General features: G+C 31.0%; 3 protein-coding genes across 4 annotated transcripts; all 3 read right to left on the bottom strand.

Moving 5' to 3' along the window:
- Positions 4,053 to 6,882, bottom strand: LOC109325468 (delta(24)-sterol reductase). The gene is made up of 3 exons (XM_019557865.1): positions 6,827 to 6,882; positions 5,142 to 6,405; positions 4,053 to 4,728 (listed from the first exon to the last, which is right to left on the bottom strand). Exons 2-3 carry the CDS (start codon positions 6,387 to 6,389, stop codon positions 4,273 to 4,275), a joined length of 1,704 nt encoding a protein of 567 aa, XP_019413410.1. The 5' UTR covers positions 6,390 to 6,405; positions 6,827 to 6,882; the 3' UTR covers positions 4,053 to 4,272.
- On the bottom strand, positions 13,141 to 15,932 carry LOC109325561 (uracil-DNA glycosylase, mitochondrial-like). Of its 2 annotated transcripts, none has more exons than XM_019557991.1 (6): positions 15,798 to 15,932; positions 15,497 to 15,696; positions 14,659 to 14,817; positions 14,055 to 14,085; positions 13,746 to 13,881; positions 13,141 to 13,458 (listed from the first exon to the last, which is right to left on the bottom strand). In XM_019557991.1, the coding sequence occupies exons 1-6, from the start codon at positions 15,883 to 15,885 to the stop codon at positions 13,371 to 13,373; spliced, it is 702 nt and encodes a 233-aa protein (XP_019413536.1). In that variant the 5' UTR covers positions 15,886 to 15,932; the 3' UTR covers positions 13,141 to 13,370. The 2 variants fall into 2 exon arrangements, with proteins under 2 accessions (XP_019413536.1, XP_019413535.1); XM_019557990.1 differs by having other exon boundaries at positions 15,497 to 15,708; positions 15,798 to 15,930.
- On the bottom strand, positions 16,935 to 19,025 carry LOC109325559 (60S ribosomal protein L7a-2). The gene is made up of 7 exons (XM_019557985.1): positions 18,930 to 19,025; positions 18,770 to 18,820; positions 18,466 to 18,667; positions 17,744 to 17,913; positions 17,523 to 17,651; positions 17,327 to 17,419; positions 16,935 to 17,220 (listed from the first exon to the last, which is right to left on the bottom strand). Exons 1-7 carry the CDS (start codon positions 18,930 to 18,932, stop codon positions 17,089 to 17,091), a joined length of 780 nt encoding a protein of 259 aa, XP_019413530.1. The 5' UTR covers positions 18,933 to 19,025; the 3' UTR covers positions 16,935 to 17,088.

Here is a 20,270-nt window from a genome sequence, read left to right on the forward strand (position 1 = left end):
GAATTTATCAACTCTTTCCAACATATAGAAGGGTCAAATGAACATGGAACAACAAATAAGCTTAATTATGAGTATTTTGAAATGGAAAGTTATTGAAGTATCTTGCTGTAATGTATTGTTTAAAGCAGAATAAAATAAGTGTTATTCAGATTATTCTTATTAGAGCCATATTTGTTATGGTTGTATTGAAGGATGAATGCTTCACCAAAATGCCTCCTGAAAGTTGATATCATCAAGGCATTGAAAATATTATTTTAGAATTTGAATTCAATCTAAACAAACTTAAAAAAAAGATAAAGATAAAATTAAGAAGTAAATTACAAATATAGAAATTATGATATGAATTAGATATACAAATAATATTGTATCTATCTCTCAGTAATGGCCATGAAAAATCATCTATCCATAATCTATTAATCTTATACTTATTTGAAAGGAATAAATAATATTTAAGATAAATTAGTTAAAAGTTGAAGACATGTTGTTGACCTATTTTTTTTTTGAAGTTAACATTGTGACTATAGAAATAATTTTAAACTATGAAAATTGTGAAAAATAAACTATATAACTAAATATAAGATGTATTGGTGAATGATTGCCTATGAACTTATATTTAGCGGGAAATATTCAATAACATTTAAAAAAATTATCATTCAATGTTTAAAGCAGAATAAAATAAGTGTTATTCAAATTATTCTTATTAGAGTCATATTTGTTATGGTTGTATTGAAGGAGGAATGCTTCACCAAGAAGCCTCCTGAAAATTTATATCATGAAGGCATTGAGAATATTATTCTAGAATTTGAGTTCAATCTAAACCAACTTAAAAAAAAAAAGATAAAGATAAAATTAATAAGTAAATCACAAATTATAGAAATTATGATATGAAATTAGATATACAAATAATATTGTATCTATCTCTCAGTAATTGCCATGAAAAATTATTTATCCATAATCTATTTATCTTATAGTTCAAATTATCTATCTATAATCTATTAATCTTATACTTATCATATTTATTATCTATGTAAACCTCACTCATCCTTCCCTATAAATTGAACCCTTTGGTGCATTATTGCTTCATTGCCAAACACTTTCAACTAAGAGAAAAATGTCTCAATCTCAGCAACAACGGTATCTGATTGATGCCATATGGTTGAGCAGGTTTGGTGCATCATTCACCGAACATGCCAATGATATGCAACAATTGGAAAGGAAACGTGATGATTACTTTAGTGAACTACTAAAATATAATAGCAAATATGGTAGTTTTATTAACCCATATGAGTCGATCGCGGCGCCACTGCCGCCACCACCATTGTCGCCACCACTGCAGCCACCACCATTGCCGCTGCCACCACCACCACCTCGTCTGGTTCAAAGCCATAAAAGGACTTTATGGTCGGAGGAGGAGCACAATTTGTTTATTGATGGACTACGCCAATACGGAAGAGGAAAATGGAAGAGCATATCAACAAATGTGCTTCCATCAAAGACACCATCACAAATAGCAAGCCATGCACAGAAATATTTCCTTCGTCAAGCAGCTTCAGAAAAGAAAAGAAGGAGTATTCATGACGACAACAACATCAACAATATCAACAACAACAAGATGATGATGATAGAACCTAATCATAATCACAATTGTCATGCTATAGTACCAATAGAGCCACAAGAATTGCCACATGCAGCAACAACGACAAATGCAGAAACAATGAATACTTTAGCTTATACACATGCAACAACAACAGCAACAAATGCAGAAGCATTGAATAGTTTGGTGGCTGAACAAATAGACGATGCACATGCAGCAACGACAAGTGCAAATCCAGTGAATAGTTTGGGTCAAGAAATAGAAATAAATGATGATATTGATTGGGATAGTATTGATTGGAATGTGAAGCAAGAATTCCAATTCCAAGAGGATTGGGATTTTATAAACATAGAGGAAGAAGTTCACAATCAATTCATGAACTTCATTGCATGATTATATTGTATGAATTATAGGTTTCAAATATACAATGCTTTCAGATTTTCAATCCATTATTACGTTAACAACAAAACTACTCTATGAATCATAGGTTTCAAATGCAACTATTCGAAGTGTTCTTTCAGAAGCATTGTTTTGCATATTTTCAATGTAATCACTTTTAATTTCTTTTTTTAATTCAAGATAATGATTATTCTAATGTTTAGATTTTAAATAATTCATCGATATAATTTTTAAAGATACTATAATATTTGAATGATGTGTAGATTGATAATATTTGAGTTAAATGTATCTAATTTGAAAGGAAAATATGTTTTTAGCAAAAAAAATAGAAATTACAAATAATATCAGGAAAATAGAACAAAGAATTGAATCATTTAATAATAAGGGTTATATTATGTGCTAATTTGATGGTGTGGAAGTGTTTTATTGGTTGGATGTATTAGATACATGATAATACAAGTAATTATGGTTAATCAAATACTTAAGTAGTTTGTATTATATCTTATAATAACTTGTATTATAAATTTTGAATTCAAAGCCATCTGGTACATTTCAAAGTGTAGAATATTACTGGTTTTTCGCCACTCCGCAAGTTGGGGATGGAAGCAATGATATGATAAAATAACTTACAAAAAAAGCTTAATATAATAATTTATGACCTTATAAATTCTTTAGTTTATATATTGGAAAAATACTTATTGAATAAATGACTAATAATGTTTACTCAAATGTAGCATAGTAGAGGTGGTTATGATTTAAAGAATAAAAAAATTAAAGCACCCATAATAGAATATAATATAATGAGGAAAAAATGTGCTTGGGAAAGTCATCCATGATTTTATTTTACAATGGTTACTTTGAGTCACTCGATTTTATGCTAATTTGGGAGACTTTAATTCACATTGTTGAGTTGTCTAATTAGATAGTTATACATAGATTTATTATCTAATCTATAATAAGTTAAGTTATATCAGATTTTTTTGCAAAGAGATTGGACTTAAGCTTTTTGAAAAGACTATTTAGTTTAAATGAGTATTTTTATAAGCTGAGTTTAATTGTGCCTATTGAGCTGGAATGTTTTTAATGTATTTACGTTTAATATTGGTTAGAAAATCTTTATTACTCATAATTATAATTATCTAGTTCAAGTAAGATTGTCTAATGTGAGTAAAAATATATAAATAAATTGTGTAGGATTAATAATAATATTTTTAAATTACTTAATAATTATTATGTATTTAGTTCTATGTGAACATGCTATCAAATGGAAATTTTTGGGGTCCATCTTCACAAAGAAATATATGTTGAAATATTTTGAGGAAATAAAGCAATAGCCTAAGCCATGCCACTAAATTTGTTTTTTTTCTTCTTCTTTTTATGGTGGGTGACTCAAGAGTTCTTAAAGGCAATGGAAATAATAAGAGACTTGAACTGAATCGACTTTAAATCATTACATATTCATGTTTTCTCTTTATGTGTCATCATTTGTTGAAGATGGATTAAAAAACTTTCAGAATAAGCTTAAGTGTAAAGTGAGTAGGTAAAATTGTATGCATAGATAAAAGTGTATCCATTGAAGTTCATTGAGAACGATAGATAATAGAAATAAGTTTGGTATTCTTTTTACACTTGTTCATTTTAATTAAAGAAAATTTAAACAAACAATTGTTGTTGCTCCAAAACATATTTATAATTATAAAGACTTTGGTACAAAAGTTTAGTTTTGAGTCCTTATATTTTTAAAATTCATATGATTTGGTCTCTACTAAGAACCAAAATCAGAATGAAATGAGCACCAATTTCTGTATATTTTGAAAATATAAGGACTTGGAATCAATCTTCAAAATTATGATAAAGATAAACACCAAGGACTAAAGTCTATTTTCTCAATGAAAATGTACATGCCTTTCAAATTCAGCATTGTTTTAACTTGTATACAATTCAAAAATTGAGTTATTGAAAATAAGTTTATGTTAGTCTCTAATCATTATATGAAAATGAATGAAAGATTAAAATGCCACAGGTCATACAAAAACACATAGGGTACAAAGGATAATGAAAACAACAAGTTATAGAAATAACCATTTCAATCTGAACTAGCTAAATAAATCATCAGGTTAAGTTCACATAATCCATAAAGGATAATGAAAATTCCAAAACAGTATCAGCAACTAAATCAATCAAAACCAGACATATCCAAAAAATGCAAAAGCACATCGATAAGTTCAGAAACAAGATGCAATAAAATCCCACCATAAGAGATGAACCAAAATTCAAAATCAGTCTACTGGTTGATCAACTTCTGCATAAGCAGTTTCAAGGTGTGCTTGTTCAGCTTCCTGCACCTCCTTCTCAGTTTTCCTGCCCTTCTTCGATTTGTAGTACACACTCATAAAGGTTCCAACAGCTCCATACTTCTTCCTGCTCTGTTCATACAGACTAGCATCAAACATCCTCCAGAAATTCTTCTCAGACAGCTCAGAAACAGCATACTGTGGCTGAAAACCATGATTTTCGATCATCCAGCTCTCCAATTTGCGCACTGCTTCTGCACCGTCAAATACCTCACCCCTCAGAACAGGACCTGGTGCATAGTAAACTCCGACATCTGTGTACATTTGAGCAGTTTGTGTGTCTCCCTGCCTGCGCTGTAGTTCGAAGCCTGGCTCTGGGTAAATCATAGATTTGACTGGCAGCTTGAATAGTTTGTGAGGGCAAAGCCAAATGGGATATACCTGGTGTGTTGACAATCAACAACAAAAGAAACAAAATAGATGAAGGCACCAACCGAATAATATAGGCAAACTAAATCCCCTAGTTAATAATTAAATGACATGACGGATTGAGTTGAAATAAAATATAACATTTGAAATCATTATTACCAAGACAAATTATAACAGCAGTATCTTAAAGGTAGAAGTCCTTCAGGTGTTACAAATAAATAAAATGGTGGGACCAAATAATTTAGAACACAATAGACAATGCAAATGGGTTTTGCTTGCAAAACGATGACACGAGAGCTTGGCCCCAAACTTAAGCTCCTTATGAGTGAAACTACAATTTTAAATGAATTCATCTTGAGAGAAACAGTCTGAAAAATAAAATTTATGCATAACATTAGTAAGGTAGGGTAAGAGAGAAAATGTACCTCCATCTCACGGTGAACCCATTCTAATGCATCTCCGACCTTGTACAGAGGAACAAGCATGTCCTGGATGACATGCATTTCATGGTAATAGTTTCTTATAGCCTCACCTTGAGTTGCCTTGAGCAGAGAAACCTTGGGTGGCATCAACCAGCCAAACAGAAACCTAAACCAACATTGATCACCAAATGGGAGAATAAGCTTTCCCTCCCAGTACAGACACCTTGTGTGTCGGTGATAATATTCTCTGGTAGGGATGTATTCTACAAACTTCCCTTTCTTCAGTGCCGTCTGCGCGTGCTGATAGAACCAGGGTTTAAACCACCATCCCACGCTGTTGATCTTATTCCCCTTCTTCTTAGCCTCTTCTTTTGAAGCATATCTCCCAGTCATGCAAACAGCTTCTGTTGGATTATAAATCATAGTTTCTACAAAGTCTGGAACCTTCTCATCATTATCCTGGTCTCCATCTCTCGGAGCAAAAGAATCAATATAACCCTGTGCAAGTTCTTTCAGGTTACCGACAACAGGTTCATAAGTCAGCTTCATATACTCCTTAATGGGTATAAGCTTGATCTCAGCAGCAACAAGAAGCCCAAGTGTTCCCTGAGACCATGGAATGGCATGAAATAAATCAGAGTACTCATTGTCCCTGGTAGCTCTAACAAGAGAACCATCTGCCAAAATAATTTCATAAGCCACAACAGTATCAGAGAACAAGCCATATTTGTGAGAGCTTCCTTCTATCCCGTAACCGTTAATAAGGCCACCAACAGTAAGATCATCAAGCTCTGCAACGACAGCAAGTGCAAGATTCATTGGCACAGTCACCCTGGTGATCTGCCCCATGTTCACTAGGGGCTCACATCTTGCAATCATTCTCTCTTTGTCGATCTCAAGTACATTCCTGAATGCAGATAAATCAACTTCGAAATGGCGAGCACGCTTATAGTCGACATTTCTCATCCCAACCGCGATCCATGGTTTACGAGCTGTGCAGACAAGACCATCCTTCGACGGATTCCTCTGTTTGAGACGCTTGATAACCTTCTTCACATTCTCATCGTGTTCCTTTTGGCGCGTCTTATACGACTTCCACTCAGACCTTACATCCCCGAGGTATGTCAAAAAGTAAAGGGTGAATGAAATTGGAAGGACCACAAAGATAACAATTATCCATCTAAAGTTCACAAAATAGTCCACCCAAATCTTCTTCCTCTTAGGGCGCAATGGAGCCTCAAGATCTGACATTGTTCCTCTCAATATACTGCAATAAATAACAAAAAAACACTGATTCATTTTAAATTGCACAATCATAGCTCTCAAGTTATAAACCTAACAAAAAAATGTATAAACCTAACAAACTAAATTAACAAGTGATTTAACACATTACCAGCGCCTAGAACTGAAATTTTAAAATAAATAAATAACTGGTTCAATTGAAACTGCGCAGCTATATATGAGAAAGTGTGAGGAGGGAGAAGTATGATTATTAGCGTAGAAAATGAAAAGAGAGTAAATGATAAAGAAAATGAAGAAAGAGTAAGTGAGATCTGAGATCTTAAGGTAAGGAAATAATGAAAATAGAATTCATACAAAAATGCCGATTCATTTTTGAATGACATGCATGCTTTCACACACAGAGAGAGAGAGAGAGAGAGAGAGAGAGAGAGAGAGAGAGAGAGAACCTGAGGATGCAGAGAGTGAGTGAGTGAGGGGTTGTGTGTAGTGGCTATGCCTATAAATCACTCAACAGATTATATCTGCCGAAAAATTTATTATGTTTTTATGAATTTTCGATTTAATTGAATGATACATTTTAATTGGTATATAGGACAAATGAGGATACAAACAGCAACAAGTGATGTTCGTTCTTACTTATTTAAGTTTTATTATACAAATAAATAAAAAGATGCTGAGGCTTTTTAATAACTCATAAAAAATAATCATAAATGTTAGATATAAATTATCCAATATAGACATCATCAAAATATTTTTTAATAAGTGTAGCATAAATATATCACTTTATTATTATTATTAGTTTTTTTTTTAGAATTAACTAACATTGGTAATTTAGTTTAGGTGGCTCACCAAGATAAGGAGAAAGCTCTTATTTCTAATGAGTAAGGGCATGTATAAAGATACATGCATAAGGGTATTAGCACCTTCATAAATTTTAATATCAATATTTTATATATTATGATTTTTTATTATATTCTCATTATATATAATCTATTTTATTATTGTTTCTCAATGAATTTAAATGAAAGAGCTATAGTGATAATTTATCATATATAGATATTACAATTTATGTAATAATTATCAAATCTATAATCAGAATATAATAAAAAATCATCATATAAAAATATTTGATTATCATTGGATATATAAATATATAATTAATCTTTTAAAATTATTGGATACTAATAAATATTCGAGTGCAAATATACACACAAATGGGAAAACTATGAGCCCAAATAAACACAACTCACACCTATCCTATTACCGTCCATAATCCAACTCGAATATAATTGCCATTGGAAACATAAATAAATGTGGTCAAGGAAAAAATGATACATAACAATAAAAGTTGTTAAATTTCTTTTTTTGGTAGATCGTATTAGTAAAAAAATCATTCAATTGAAAAGAATACAGATAAAATATATATATTCTTGTTTTTAGGTAAGAAATTATTTTTTTCGGGATATGTAGTCTATGGTAATAAAATTACATTTGTCATTTTATGAGTTACTCCATATGCCAAATATTCATAATCAGTAACATATATTTCCTTTTAAATTATTAATTAATTTCTTTTATTACATTACTAAAGTACATGTAGTTATATTTTTTGAAATTTGATCATTAAATAAGAGTAGGAGGGTTGAACCTTTAACAAAATGAAAGAATGAAAAGCTACCAAATTTACTTGAAATGGATATTAGATTTGATCCCCTAATAATAAACTAAACAATATTAAAATAAGGAAAATGATATATCCTCTTATCCATAAAAAGTGACATATAACATAAAATTATACTTTATTTATTAGTAATTAATTACAAATAATATATGTCACTGTCTTATGGGTATGGGTATGAAGATTAGTAGGAGAATATATCATTATACTAATATGGAGGACAGATGAAAAGGTGAGAATCCAACGAGATATGGGGTCCACCTAATTGACAACCACGTTTGAATCACATGGAAAATGTCTCCTCCATGTCACTCCAAAACACATGCACAATATATAAATAGTTAAATACCTATCCTTAATTTTTTTGGTATCATGAATCAAATTTTGTTACGGTGTCTGTACATTTCAGTGAATATGGTTAATGTTTTCTTAAATTTGTTGTGTTTACTAATTTGTCTGTGCAAATTTAAAATGGGATAAATTAATTATTTTATCATTTTTATGATCTCTACATGAACTATTTTAGTTCACATATAAACAATCTTTAGTTACTATTTTGATTTTTTTTTATTTTTGGAGGAATTAAAATTTATATTTGATTATTAACTTTTACTTCTTTATTATTTCTAACTCCTTTTAGTACACATTTCTTAAGATTTTGAAATCATTTTTTATATATTTTATATTTTTATATGTCATTTTTCATATTAAAACTTTTGAATAATTTACTTTCTATTTGTTACTTTTATATTATCAATTAATAAAAATATTAAATTAGTATAAAATATAATATTTTTTAACAAATAATAAATGAATTTACTGATATGTATAATTCAATTGGAAGTATGTTATAATAAGTAAAAGATAATTAACAAATAAACTTTATTTCAATTGGAAAGTTTCTTCTTCCATTTATTGTAATAAATCAGTATGTGCAGCCAAATAACTGCTTGGCAAACCAACAACATATAGTTGGTCTAGTGATGTAAGGTATCATTGAATCATTAAAGTTCAATTTCTATGAGTGACACTTATAGGGATGGACAATCACAATGGTGCAATATTATCTATCACTCATTTGTATTAATTTATCTAAAGTTAATAATAATTAAAAATGAATTGTAAACAATATAATAACAATATAAAAATTCTTAAAATATCATTAATTGATTATATACATTTTTTATATTTTTAAAGGTTTTGATCTTTATTTAATATTAAATTAAAAAATTACAAAAACTTGAAAATATTATATTTCCCTCACATTTCAGTATTAGATGATAAATAATATCTCAATTAGGAGACACAATCTACGGAAGTTATGAGACATACTTTATTTTTTCTTTTTTAGTTTTATTGAGTGAAATATCTATAAAGTATCAGTATAAACATTTACGTAATAATAATAAGTAAATATGAATATTAAATGATATAATAACAATATAAAAATCCTTATAATATTAGTCTATACGATTTATTCCTCTTTCTTTTTTCTTTTTTCATGGTATGTAAGATAATTTTGACTAAAGATATCTTAATGGTAGGAAAATATCTATAATTTATAAAAAACAGATATATTATTGTTAAGACTATATGCGGAAAAACTCATTTACTTTCCTATCTTATTAATCAAACATTGTTAAACATATTCAAATATGATGTTCCATATTAGGTATGATATAACGAATGAAATAATTTATAAATGAAAAACTTATAAAAGTATTGTTTTAAGGTTTGAATTTAAGATATAGTATATCATTTTTGATTATCCATTTTTCTCATATCCAATAACAATAAGATTCCTCGATGATTGGATGCTCCCCAATTGTGATTGACCCAACGAGTAATATCATATTTGATGGTTTAACTGAGACAATTTAGACTTAAGATAAAGTAAACCGGTAAGTGAGTGATACCCATAACTGAAGAAAGACTATTGGCATCTTGAAGTACAAAGTTATGGATGATTGAAGTTGGAGTGGTGTTTTCCTTTTGAAGACATTACTACATAAACAGTAAATGCAAGTGCTTTGCTTTAACAGATCTAAGAAGTTATGAGTAGTTAGGGTTGGTCACTTTCTATTAAGTTCTCAAATTATGTGGTAGGTCTAGTTATTACCATTAATTATTACCACCAATCATATAATTTCACGTGTTACTCGATGCTGTTATAGGACCCACCACCCGTTAGTTTTGGCTGATTTATCTATAAAAACAAAATTTAACCACATTTTCAGGCTATTATTATGGACAAGGATCTGCTGTCCAGAACCCTGTCCCAAACTCTGTTCCAGACTAATAATATTATGGCACGTCAGTTAAAAAAAATTAAATAATCATAACTTTATCAGTTTTGCTTCATTGTGATTGGTCATGAACATGGTTGGGAACATAATTGGGGACAGCAGATCCCCATCCATTATTATTATTATGGGAAGGATCCTCTGTTCCAAAAGAATCATGTCCCCCTGTCCCTAACCAATCATATTATGATACACTATTAGGGACACCAATGTTTACATGTGATTCTCGTCCATTATTATGTGCATAGATCTTTTTTCTATTACTATATCTAAAATTTATACTTGGTAGGACTGTTATAATATTTAAAATTTATACTTGGTTAATAATACTCGCTCTGTCTTTGTTTATTATATGTATCCAATTGAATTATATGTATCAATAAAAATAATTATTTTTTAATATTTTTTATCTATATAAGATTATGATCTTATCACCATTTAACATTGCTCATTAATTAGTTGATTAATTGGAAGCAATAAAAGTAGAGATGACCAAATCAACGAATTTGGGCGATGGAGAAAAAGAATAAATGTTGCATAAAAAATATGAAGCATCTTATAAAAAAGTAGAGAAAATGATTAAAGTTTTGTTCCTTTGAGCTGTTTAAGCTACTTTAATCAACCGTATCAGATTCATAAGGACTATTATAAAAATTAGAAAAATATATGTTAATATTTGGTTTTATTGTTTTATAATTTCATCAATTACAAAAAACGGAAACTTTATTTTGAATAACCTGGGGAGGGACCCCATAGCCTGCAAAATAAAAGTAGGTTACGGTATATTGTCGCACTTTTTGTCTGCAAAAGTATACATAATTATAATATGTAAAGATTTTGTGCAAATATCAAAGTCATTTAGATCTATTTCAAACTATGAGCACATTTATTATCTCAAAAGTTGAATTAAAAAAATATATTTAAATAAAAAAATTAATAATTAATTGTTTTTTTGATCATTTCTAATTAATGATACATGTAATGTCAGAAATTGTGGACATATACCTTTCAAACTATGGTACCTGTTGCTTAGTTGGTGTGGGACAAGTGGACAACTGGGATCATATCTTCTTATTTTTTCCCACACCACTCTGGTTATAATTAAAATGAGCTTTATTTATTTATTTGTTTATTATTGAGCGCCCCATAACCGTAGCATATCCACGACATTAACTCTTATTAAATCGGTAATAATTAGGATAAAACTCTCATCATCAAGGTAATAACTTCAGTATTTGAATCATAAATTCAAGTTCATTTCACTTTATTCAATTTTATCTATTTTATTCACTATATTAAGTTAAAAGGAATAAAGAAAATATAATTATCAAAACACTTCAAAGTTTAAAATGAGTAGTTGGATAACCCAAAAAAAAAAAGGAGATCACTGAGTAAGTTAAAAAAGTTTACTCCATATCTTAACTATCAATTACTAGCGTGTTGACAGGCACTACCGTGCCTGTCAACCCGCTTTCCTATTGTTTGTAATGTGTATTCTATATATTAAGTTGTATTATATATTGTAATTTGCAGTTGAATATATATTCGTTTGAGGTAATTGTTCAATCTTAAAGAAAAGATGCATATACATTTGTAACTTATCTCCAAAATAACTTCATGAAAGTTAGGTTAGGTTTTTCCTTTATTAAGTAATATAGATATGCAACTTATAATTAATATATTTAAGGTGGTTATATAGGATTATATGGTTTTTTTAAATTAAATTTTTGAAGGGCAAAATAGGAATATATAAATTATGTCATGGTGGTGGTTACACCATGTTTTGACTTTATATATAGTATAGATAGGAAGATTCTATATTTTTCGTCATCCTAAAAAGTCCTCATACCTCCCTCACCTTTAGATGCTTTGATCTTAAAATTCACATGCAAGCATATTGATAATACACGAGATCCGTATAATATCCTACAACAACGGTGGAACATAATGCAGAGTAATGGTCATTGGTCAGTAGTGCACAATATTCAAAAGTGACAACACTGCAAAGCCAAATTATTGACAAAACCATCTTTTTCCTTAGTAGACTTATCACACATATAATGATATAAGCACCACCCCACAGCTTCAAAAAAATACTAAGTTAAAAGGAATAAAGACTTGAAACTCTGAAATATAAAGGATTTAATATGTATACCTTAATAATGTAGTTTTTTATATTGTTAGTAAACCATCTATCATTAATTTATTAATTAGAATTGACTCTAAAATAAAAGTAATACAAATCAATGATAGATGATATACTAACCGTGTAAGAAATTTACACATTGGTGCATAAATTTCGGCTCACATAAAATACAAATTAAATAAAGTAGGAGTAAGGATCCAAATTTTCTTATAGAATGGTAAAAGGAAAAATGATCACGTGATCTTTTAAGTATAAAGTTTTATGTAAGATCCGAATATCATTGGAACAGAACATGAAAAAAAGCTGTGGATCACGTCACCCATTTGCACACTAATAATAGTGATGGTGGAGTAGACAGTAAAGGCTCATGTGACATGGACACAGTTTGAACACAATAAAGTCTACATGAAAAAACTTTGACAATGTATTCTACACTTTATGGTTTCCAAATAAATATATTTTCACTTGCCACCTTCCTCTCTTTCCACTCACTCAACCAACAAATCAAGCAATCAAGTACATCCTTAATATTGAACATTTATAACCTTCTATTTTATAAGATTTCAGGCTCCAAATAGATCTATTTCGTGACAAAAGGGATTTGTAAATACCACATAGATATAAAGAACAAAAGTGTGAGGTACATAGCCTCTGCTCAGTATTGTGTATACTTTTTCATATTAAAAGTTCTTCATACTAACTGAGGTGTGCCCTAATTCGTTAAATAAACTTAAACCTCAGCCATGAATGCGTGGTTAATATATTAGATTATACACAAAGCAAAACAGTGGGAAGTTGGAACATATTTTTTGTGACTGCATACTCACATCGACCAGATTATTAAATTATAATGCAAAACCAGTTTACCTGCAACCAAAGAAGCCTCTATTTGCAGACAAACCAGAAGGATGTGCAGCTTGAAGAATGTGATGCTTTGTTGCATCGACTAACCTGTGTGATATGACACCCATGAAGAAGCTTGCCAACAAGTTTCACAGAATTATCTTCCAGGCAAGAAAAGAAAAGAAACTAATTTAGCTTAACAAAACCATTTCTGAAAAGCAGCTTGCAGCTGATAGAACTATACTTGCAGAATAATTTGCTTGTCACCCATTGCTCACAAATAAAAGTATATTTTTATATTTTATTTTTTCAGATCAAGCTGACTTTGCTAGTCCAGGTCACTAGTTCCATTCTTAGTTTCCAAAGATTGTTATAGTGTTTTACAATTACAGTACCTCGATTTCTCCCGGGCAGAGTTTCCCCACAGCAGAAACACAACTCCTTCCTTCTTCTGTGAGATTGTCTTGATAACAGTATCAGTAAATTGTTCCCAGCCCTTTTTTGCATGAGAATTCGCTTGATGCTTCCTGACTGAATTCAAAAAAGAAAAATTAGTTGCATAATACCAATTGAGTACAACTGTACAAGCATAAAACAGAAAACATGGTGAAGGACAGTATTATGAGTTCATAACCATGCACACAGTGAAATACAAACAGTACGGACATGATCAGAAGTTCACAAAATATGCAGAAAAATCTAACCTGTGAGAACAGCGTTGAGCAAGAGAACTCCCTGAAATTATGTAGAAATAGTGAGTAGAGGTTATTCACTATGTTAGATTATCTGTAGCAATAGCATACAGGACAGAACAACATCCCACTGCATTCAGGACAGCAACACCAACTTAACAAAACACTCGAAAAGCCAAACTTTCTATTCAACAAAATCAATTGACACCCTTTTCTAGGCTTAAAATTTAGTTATTGGTGAATAGTTCTAATCTTCAAATGTTTAAGGAGCCTTAGCTTTTAATGTATATCAAGAATATCACACAAGACAAAAATGATGCAATGGCGGAGTTCTTTAGGAAGAGAAGGATGCGGTTGACACTTAATATGACATTAGGCATGTACTTCGCATTTGGTACTTTTGAGCTTTTGTTAAAGAAATAGTTGTGTAAAATTAGTTATTCAGTGTTAATAATATATATATGGGTAGTCAATCATCATTGTAATTTGTTAAATTTGATAGCTTGTCATTATAGAAAGTAATTGGCAGAGCAGTAAGAAATATAATGCACACTGTTTGCTTTAATCATACAATTCAAATATCAAGTATTGCAGTTATTCCGATTGCAATGCTCACCTGCACAGCCCATTTGTCTAGATTTCCATGGGAGGGAATTGAACAGCCAATGTCTTTCTGAAATTCCTTAAATATATTTGCCAAACTGGAAGGAACTTTGACTCCCTCAGGCACTGAGAATGAGAGGCCCATTGCTTGACCAGGTCCATGATAAGGGTCCTGAAAATTAAATACTTCAATATTTTTAGCTAAGTCATTTGAAGAGACATATTACTTATCTGAAAATCTGATATGAAAAGCTAATTCAGACAAATTCTGACAGTGGCTAATAGGTTTAAGCAAATTATACTGACTTTGTGGATAAAATTATCAAGCATTGAGAGAAATTGTCCAAATAAGTTGCTTAGATAATACTACTCTTGCAAATTAAAGTACGTACTACACATACGGACTAACAAGATAACAGTACAAATTTATCGTCGTCAAGGACTACTAGTTTCTTTGTAGCACTGATACATCTAAATGGTTGTGATACCAGTATCTGACATGACTCCAATACTTTTTATCTGTATATCTTTTGATTGTTTTATGAATTTGTTCAGCAGCAATGTATAGTGCCGTATCCATATCTTGTATCTATCTGAGCTTCATAGCATATGTTTCAAATAGCTTGTAGTTTATTTGATAGATTGTATTTATAATCTATCGACCCGGAAAAAAACTTGTAAAGTTGTTTGATGAACAAAAATAAAGCGAGATTGTAAGTAGCATTCCATCCATAATTCAAAATTTCCCTCTAATTTTTCAGCGAATGATCATTTTAATCCCAACCCTTATACAAGCTAGTTTTGTCGAACAACGATAAAATCGGCGATAGGTATCATTGTATTGAGCTTACCTGGCCAAGGATAACAACTTTAACTGTACTAAAGGGAGTAGAATTAAGAGCATTGAAAATCAAATGAGTAGGAGGATACACATCGCTGCTGCTACAAATCTCGGTTTGGACAAATTTGGAAAGAGCAAGGGCATAGGGTTTTTGAAATTCTCCATTTAGAGCTTCCAACCACGTCTCTTCCACCATCAAATCCTCTAGTGCTACAAAAACCACTACATAAATGCAAATTGTCATAAACGACACTACATTATACAAAAACGACATAGAGAAGGTGTAATAATGATTGAATGATAATGAATACCGTCGGAATTGGAGGTTGAGGGAGAGAGAGTTTGTTGAGAAGAATCCATTAGGGTTTTCAAATCCATTTCTGGCGGGAAACTATGCATTCAGCTTAATATAAAGGTGCCTCGCTGGCCCACTCAGGACTAATCAATTTTTGTTTTCATTTCTCGGAAATAATTACAGTTTTTTTGTGTGTGAAATTTGTAGCACAGTTTTTCTTATTATACATTCATGTTCAATTTTGTGTGTGAATAGTTTATGTTCAAATTATTTATTCAACATACTATCGTTTCTCATTTTACTTTTTTTTGTATAAGTAAAATAATATCCTTTAAAGATATGAGTAAGAAATTAATTTAGTTTTAATTTATCGAAGAATTTATTAGATTTTATACCACTAAATCAATTTCTTGTTAGTTCAATTTAGCTTAGTGTTATCAAAAGCCGAGTAATAGTAGTTCTAATTCACTTTATACGTATTCTCTATGGTTGACATTACATTTTAAGTAAAATTATGGGGAAATAAGTATAAGTTGCTTATTTAATTTTAATATGCAAATAATATTAACTATTAAGAGGTAAATGTTTTGCACTTCTTGGGATGGAGCTGCTCTAATGTGAAAATTTAAGAATCCATTGTCATTGAGAATTCCCAATGTGTCAACCCAAAAACTAGTAATATTATTACTCCATAGCAACCAAGGGTTGAGGTAGCTGAAACATAATCGTAGGAATATGATAAAATTACAAAGCATGTTTATATAGAACAGATATGGCCAAAAAATGTTGAAGTTAAAGTTGATGTAAAAATAAAAATGTAATTGATTACCCAAACATCTCATTCCTTTATATATATGAATTTATATTTCAACTCAAGCACACAACATCAACATAATGTGGATAGCAGCACTTTATAAACTTCATCATTAGCTTTAATACCGAGATTCTTTGCATCAATCAAATACAAGCACGACATCCTATATTTTAACAACAAATATATTATTCCCTTTCAATATTAGGGGAACAATATAAAAAATACCAGTATAAATGAGATACGCGAAATCCAAAAAATATCAGCATAATTTTGCATCCAACAAATGAACAATGACAAACACACCCACCGTAATTGGGGTTTGAAGGAGCATGGAGGAGATTTTAATGAAATAAAAAAAGTTCATTTTAATATAACTCTTTCAAGGTGACAATCCAACAAAATATCTTTGAAAACTAAAAATGGATATAATCAAAATTAAGCGTACAGGCACCAAAATAGAAACTCTAAAGTAGCAAAAAAATATAAGAAACTTCTAGGTCAACCTCTGAGCTGCTTCCTTGGCAATAAGCCTTTCCTTAGCCTTGGTCTTGGCTTGGGACTTGGAACCCATAATACCACCACCCCACTTCTTTCTGTACTCATCATACTTGTCATTGAAGTTAGCCTGAAAAGAAAATTGGAAACCGTCAAAACACAATTTCAAATACAGGTTTAGACTAGAACATTAACAACCATATACAAAACAGAAAAAGATCATATTCAAACCGGACCTTAATAGCCTCTAGGACTCTGCTGAACTCCAATTTGTCTTCATTCTTAACAGTGGTCAAGCACAAGACTGATGCGGTTTTCTTGTGGACGACCTGTTGAACCACACAGAATGAAATAAGCAATGAACTTGAGAGTTGTCAAGGAAACTCACAGTCATAAACAACGTTAAAATTACAATTATCAGACAAAAATTACCGTTCCCAAGCGAGCCTTGCCCTTGACAATGCAGTATGGAATTTCCATCTTCCTGCACAATGCTGGGAGCCAGACAACCAATTCAATTGGGTCCACATCATGAGCAATCACAACCAGTTGTGCCTTATTCTGCAGGGAAAAGGCAGATTAAAAAGTCATTAATCAAAATCAATAGTAATTAGCGAGGAAACCGCAACCAATAGCATTAAAAAGAACCCAACCTGCTCAATAAGATAGGTAACATGGTTGAGACCATATTTCACAACAATCGGCTTCTTTGCTTCAAGAGGTTTGCCATCAGCTTCTGCCTGAGCTCTTTTCAAAAGCCTCTCCTTCTTCTCTGCCTTTTCCTCGGGCCTGTACTTAAGAAGTATCTTGAACAGGCTTGTTGCTGCAGATGACATTATTAAATTCAATCAAAATGGTGATACAACCAACACAAGTTAAAGAATAAAAGATGGTCAATAAATCATGTACAGACAAGTGAAAGACATATAGCACTAAACCAAAAAACAGTTAGAACACAAAGACACAGAATAAAACCTACAATAAAGGAAAAATGTAGCTCAGAAGCAATTAGCTTGTCCAAAACATTTCTGACAACAAAAATTAAATCACCAAGTTTGTAATGAACTTTAAATCTTCACAGATCAGTACTACACCAAAGAGTGCCAGCTCCAATGAAAAACTAGTCATTAAATTGGTTATGTTGAGCAAATAGCAAAAATATAATACTGATGCAAGCTTATATATCTTAAGCTAATGTGCCCTAGAAATAGAATATATAACTTTGTTAACATGTATTCCAATAAATCTACAACACCACCAATAATTATTTCATAAAATTAATAAGAATTCATACTACTACCTCGAAATGTAAACATAGAAGAACACTAACATTAACATAAAAAATGATTATAGCAACAATAAAATGTGAACTAACCTAAGTTCTTGTCAAGTGTCTTAGTGAACTGGTTCAAAGCAGGTGGGACCTTCAATCTCTGCTTAAGGATCCTCTTCTTCCTCTGAATTTGAACAGTCTTTGGCCATTTCACAAATCGTGTCAAATCCCTCTTTGGAGGCAATGCTCCTCCGATTCCGAACTGCTTCGGACGCTTCTCGAAAAGCGGATTCGTAATCTTCTCCTGAAATTCATTTTATATTATATATTAAAATCATAAAAAGATAAAAACAACGTAAAAGCGATGAATGTGAATCTGATTCAATTGTGAATAAGTGTTACATACTGGCTTCTTCTTAGAAGCTGAAACTGGAGCCTTTACACCTTTTTTGGGAGCCTATTACATCAAAATAAACGAAAAATTAATAACCTCGTTACATATATGGAACGTGAATCGGTAAAAGATGATCGGAATTTGAGGAACGAAGAAGGACTAGGTTACTCACCATAGCTGCTGCAAGTAATGCAAAAACCCTAACTGCGATGGTGTTTATATATATATATATCTGTGAAGAATGGGCATGCAAATAACTGGGTCGGCCCAATTTGTGAATAATGACAATGAATATCACATTTTTTTAGAGAAAAAAATGCATTTGCCGATACCGTAAGAGTTTTGTACACTGTCAGTGCTAGGCTAGGGGTGAGTAGGACCCGGTTCTACCTGCTCATTCAGCACGGCCTCATCATGATCGGGTCCAAATAGGGTCAGGTCTGATCGGGTCTAGGGCCGGGTTCGGGTTCAAAAAATAGACCCGATCAATATTTAGGGCCGGGTAGAGACCAAGCATAACGCTAACGCGACGGTCACTCACTCATCATGTTTGTGTGTGTTTCTACTCATATGTGTATAGAATAATGATATTCTTTTGGTCTAAAGTATCATTTATTCTTTAATTTTTCTATAATATATACATGATTAATAATATATATACATTATATATCAAACTACATGTTCATAATAATAAATAATATTGAGAAGTCTTTATCTAAAATGAGTATGCATTATATTTAATCGTATCTAGAGTCAGGTCGGGTTTAAAGGCTGACCCGATTGCTATTTAGGGTTGGATTAGCTTCGGGTCTAGGGTTGGGTCCGGGTTCAAAAAAGTGAACCCGACCAATATTTAGGGCTAGGTAAGGACAAGCCTTAACTCGTCCCAACCCCGCTCATGCTCACCCCTAGTCAGTGCATCATTCACCATTCATTTTTTAATAATTATTGATTTTTTTTTTTTGAAAAAGCAATCCAAATACATTAATTGTGTATAAATCTTTACACTATCAATGTATAGACATTACACTTTTTTTACATAGCAAAATATCAAATGTTAAATTATACACACTATAGGGACATAATTTAAAATTGGTTAGATTAATTCTTTTCACCTTATATTTTATGAAAAAACGAATAATAGTTCATGTGGATTTAATTGAGAAAATGAGTAAGTGTGATTTAAAATTTTGAAATGGATATGGCGAATTAAAATATTTGAGTTAAATTGTAAGAAGAATAAGTTTATGAAAAAATAACTTGAATATAATAAGGAAGTCTTTTTAGTGTGTAAGAAGATGATATCATTACATAATATTTTTTATGTGATTAAGATTAACTTTGACCACTTATTTTTTTAAATTCCTTTTGAATCCACTAACTAATTACTAAACATATTGTGATAATCATTCATTGTGTTTATACGATTATTACTAGTTGGTACTTTCTTGTAGATAATGTGGTTAATGAGATTTGAGAGAAAGGATATACTAAAACAAAAGTTTCATAGACA

This window comes from Lupinus angustifolius, chromosome LG13 (assembly GCF_001865875.1).
Source record: "Lupinus angustifolius cultivar Tanjil chromosome LG13, LupAngTanjil_v1.0, whole genome shotgun sequence".
Classification (NCBI taxonomy): Eukaryota; Viridiplantae; Streptophyta; class Magnoliopsida; order Fabales; family Fabaceae; genus Lupinus; species Lupinus angustifolius.

Bases quoted from the DNA above. Each gene is read 5' to 3' on its own strand.
- LOC109325468 (XM_019557865.1), bottom strand. From the start codon at position 6,389: ATGTCAGATCTTGAGGCTCCATTGCGCCCTAAGAGGAAGAAGATTTGG. The intron at 4,729-5,141 runs GTACATTTTCTC...TCAACACACCAG, and splicing joins GGGTTCACCGTGAGATGGAG to GTATATCCCATTTGGCTTTG.
- LOC109325561 (XM_019557990.1), bottom strand. From the start codon at position 15,885: ATGCATAGTTTCCCGCCAGAAATGGATTTGAAAACCCTAATGGATTCT. The intron at 14,086-14,658 runs GTGAGCATTGCA...ACATAATTTCAG, and splicing joins TAGACAAATGGGCTGTGCAG to GGAGTTCTCTTGCTCAACGC. The intron at 13,882-14,054 runs GTTAGATTTTTC...TTTTGAATTCAG, and splicing joins GCTCAACGCTGTTCTCACAG to TCAGGAAGCATCAAGCGAAT.
- LOC109325559 (XM_019557985.1), bottom strand. The intron at 17,914-18,465 runs GTTAGTTCACAT...TGTCATCTGCAG, and splicing joins GACACTTGACAAGAACTTAG to CAACAAGCCTGTTCAAGATA. The intron at 17,652-17,743 runs GTTGGGTTCTTT...TTTTCCCTGCAG, and splicing joins TTACCTATCTTATTGAGCAG to AATAAGGCACAACTGGTTGT.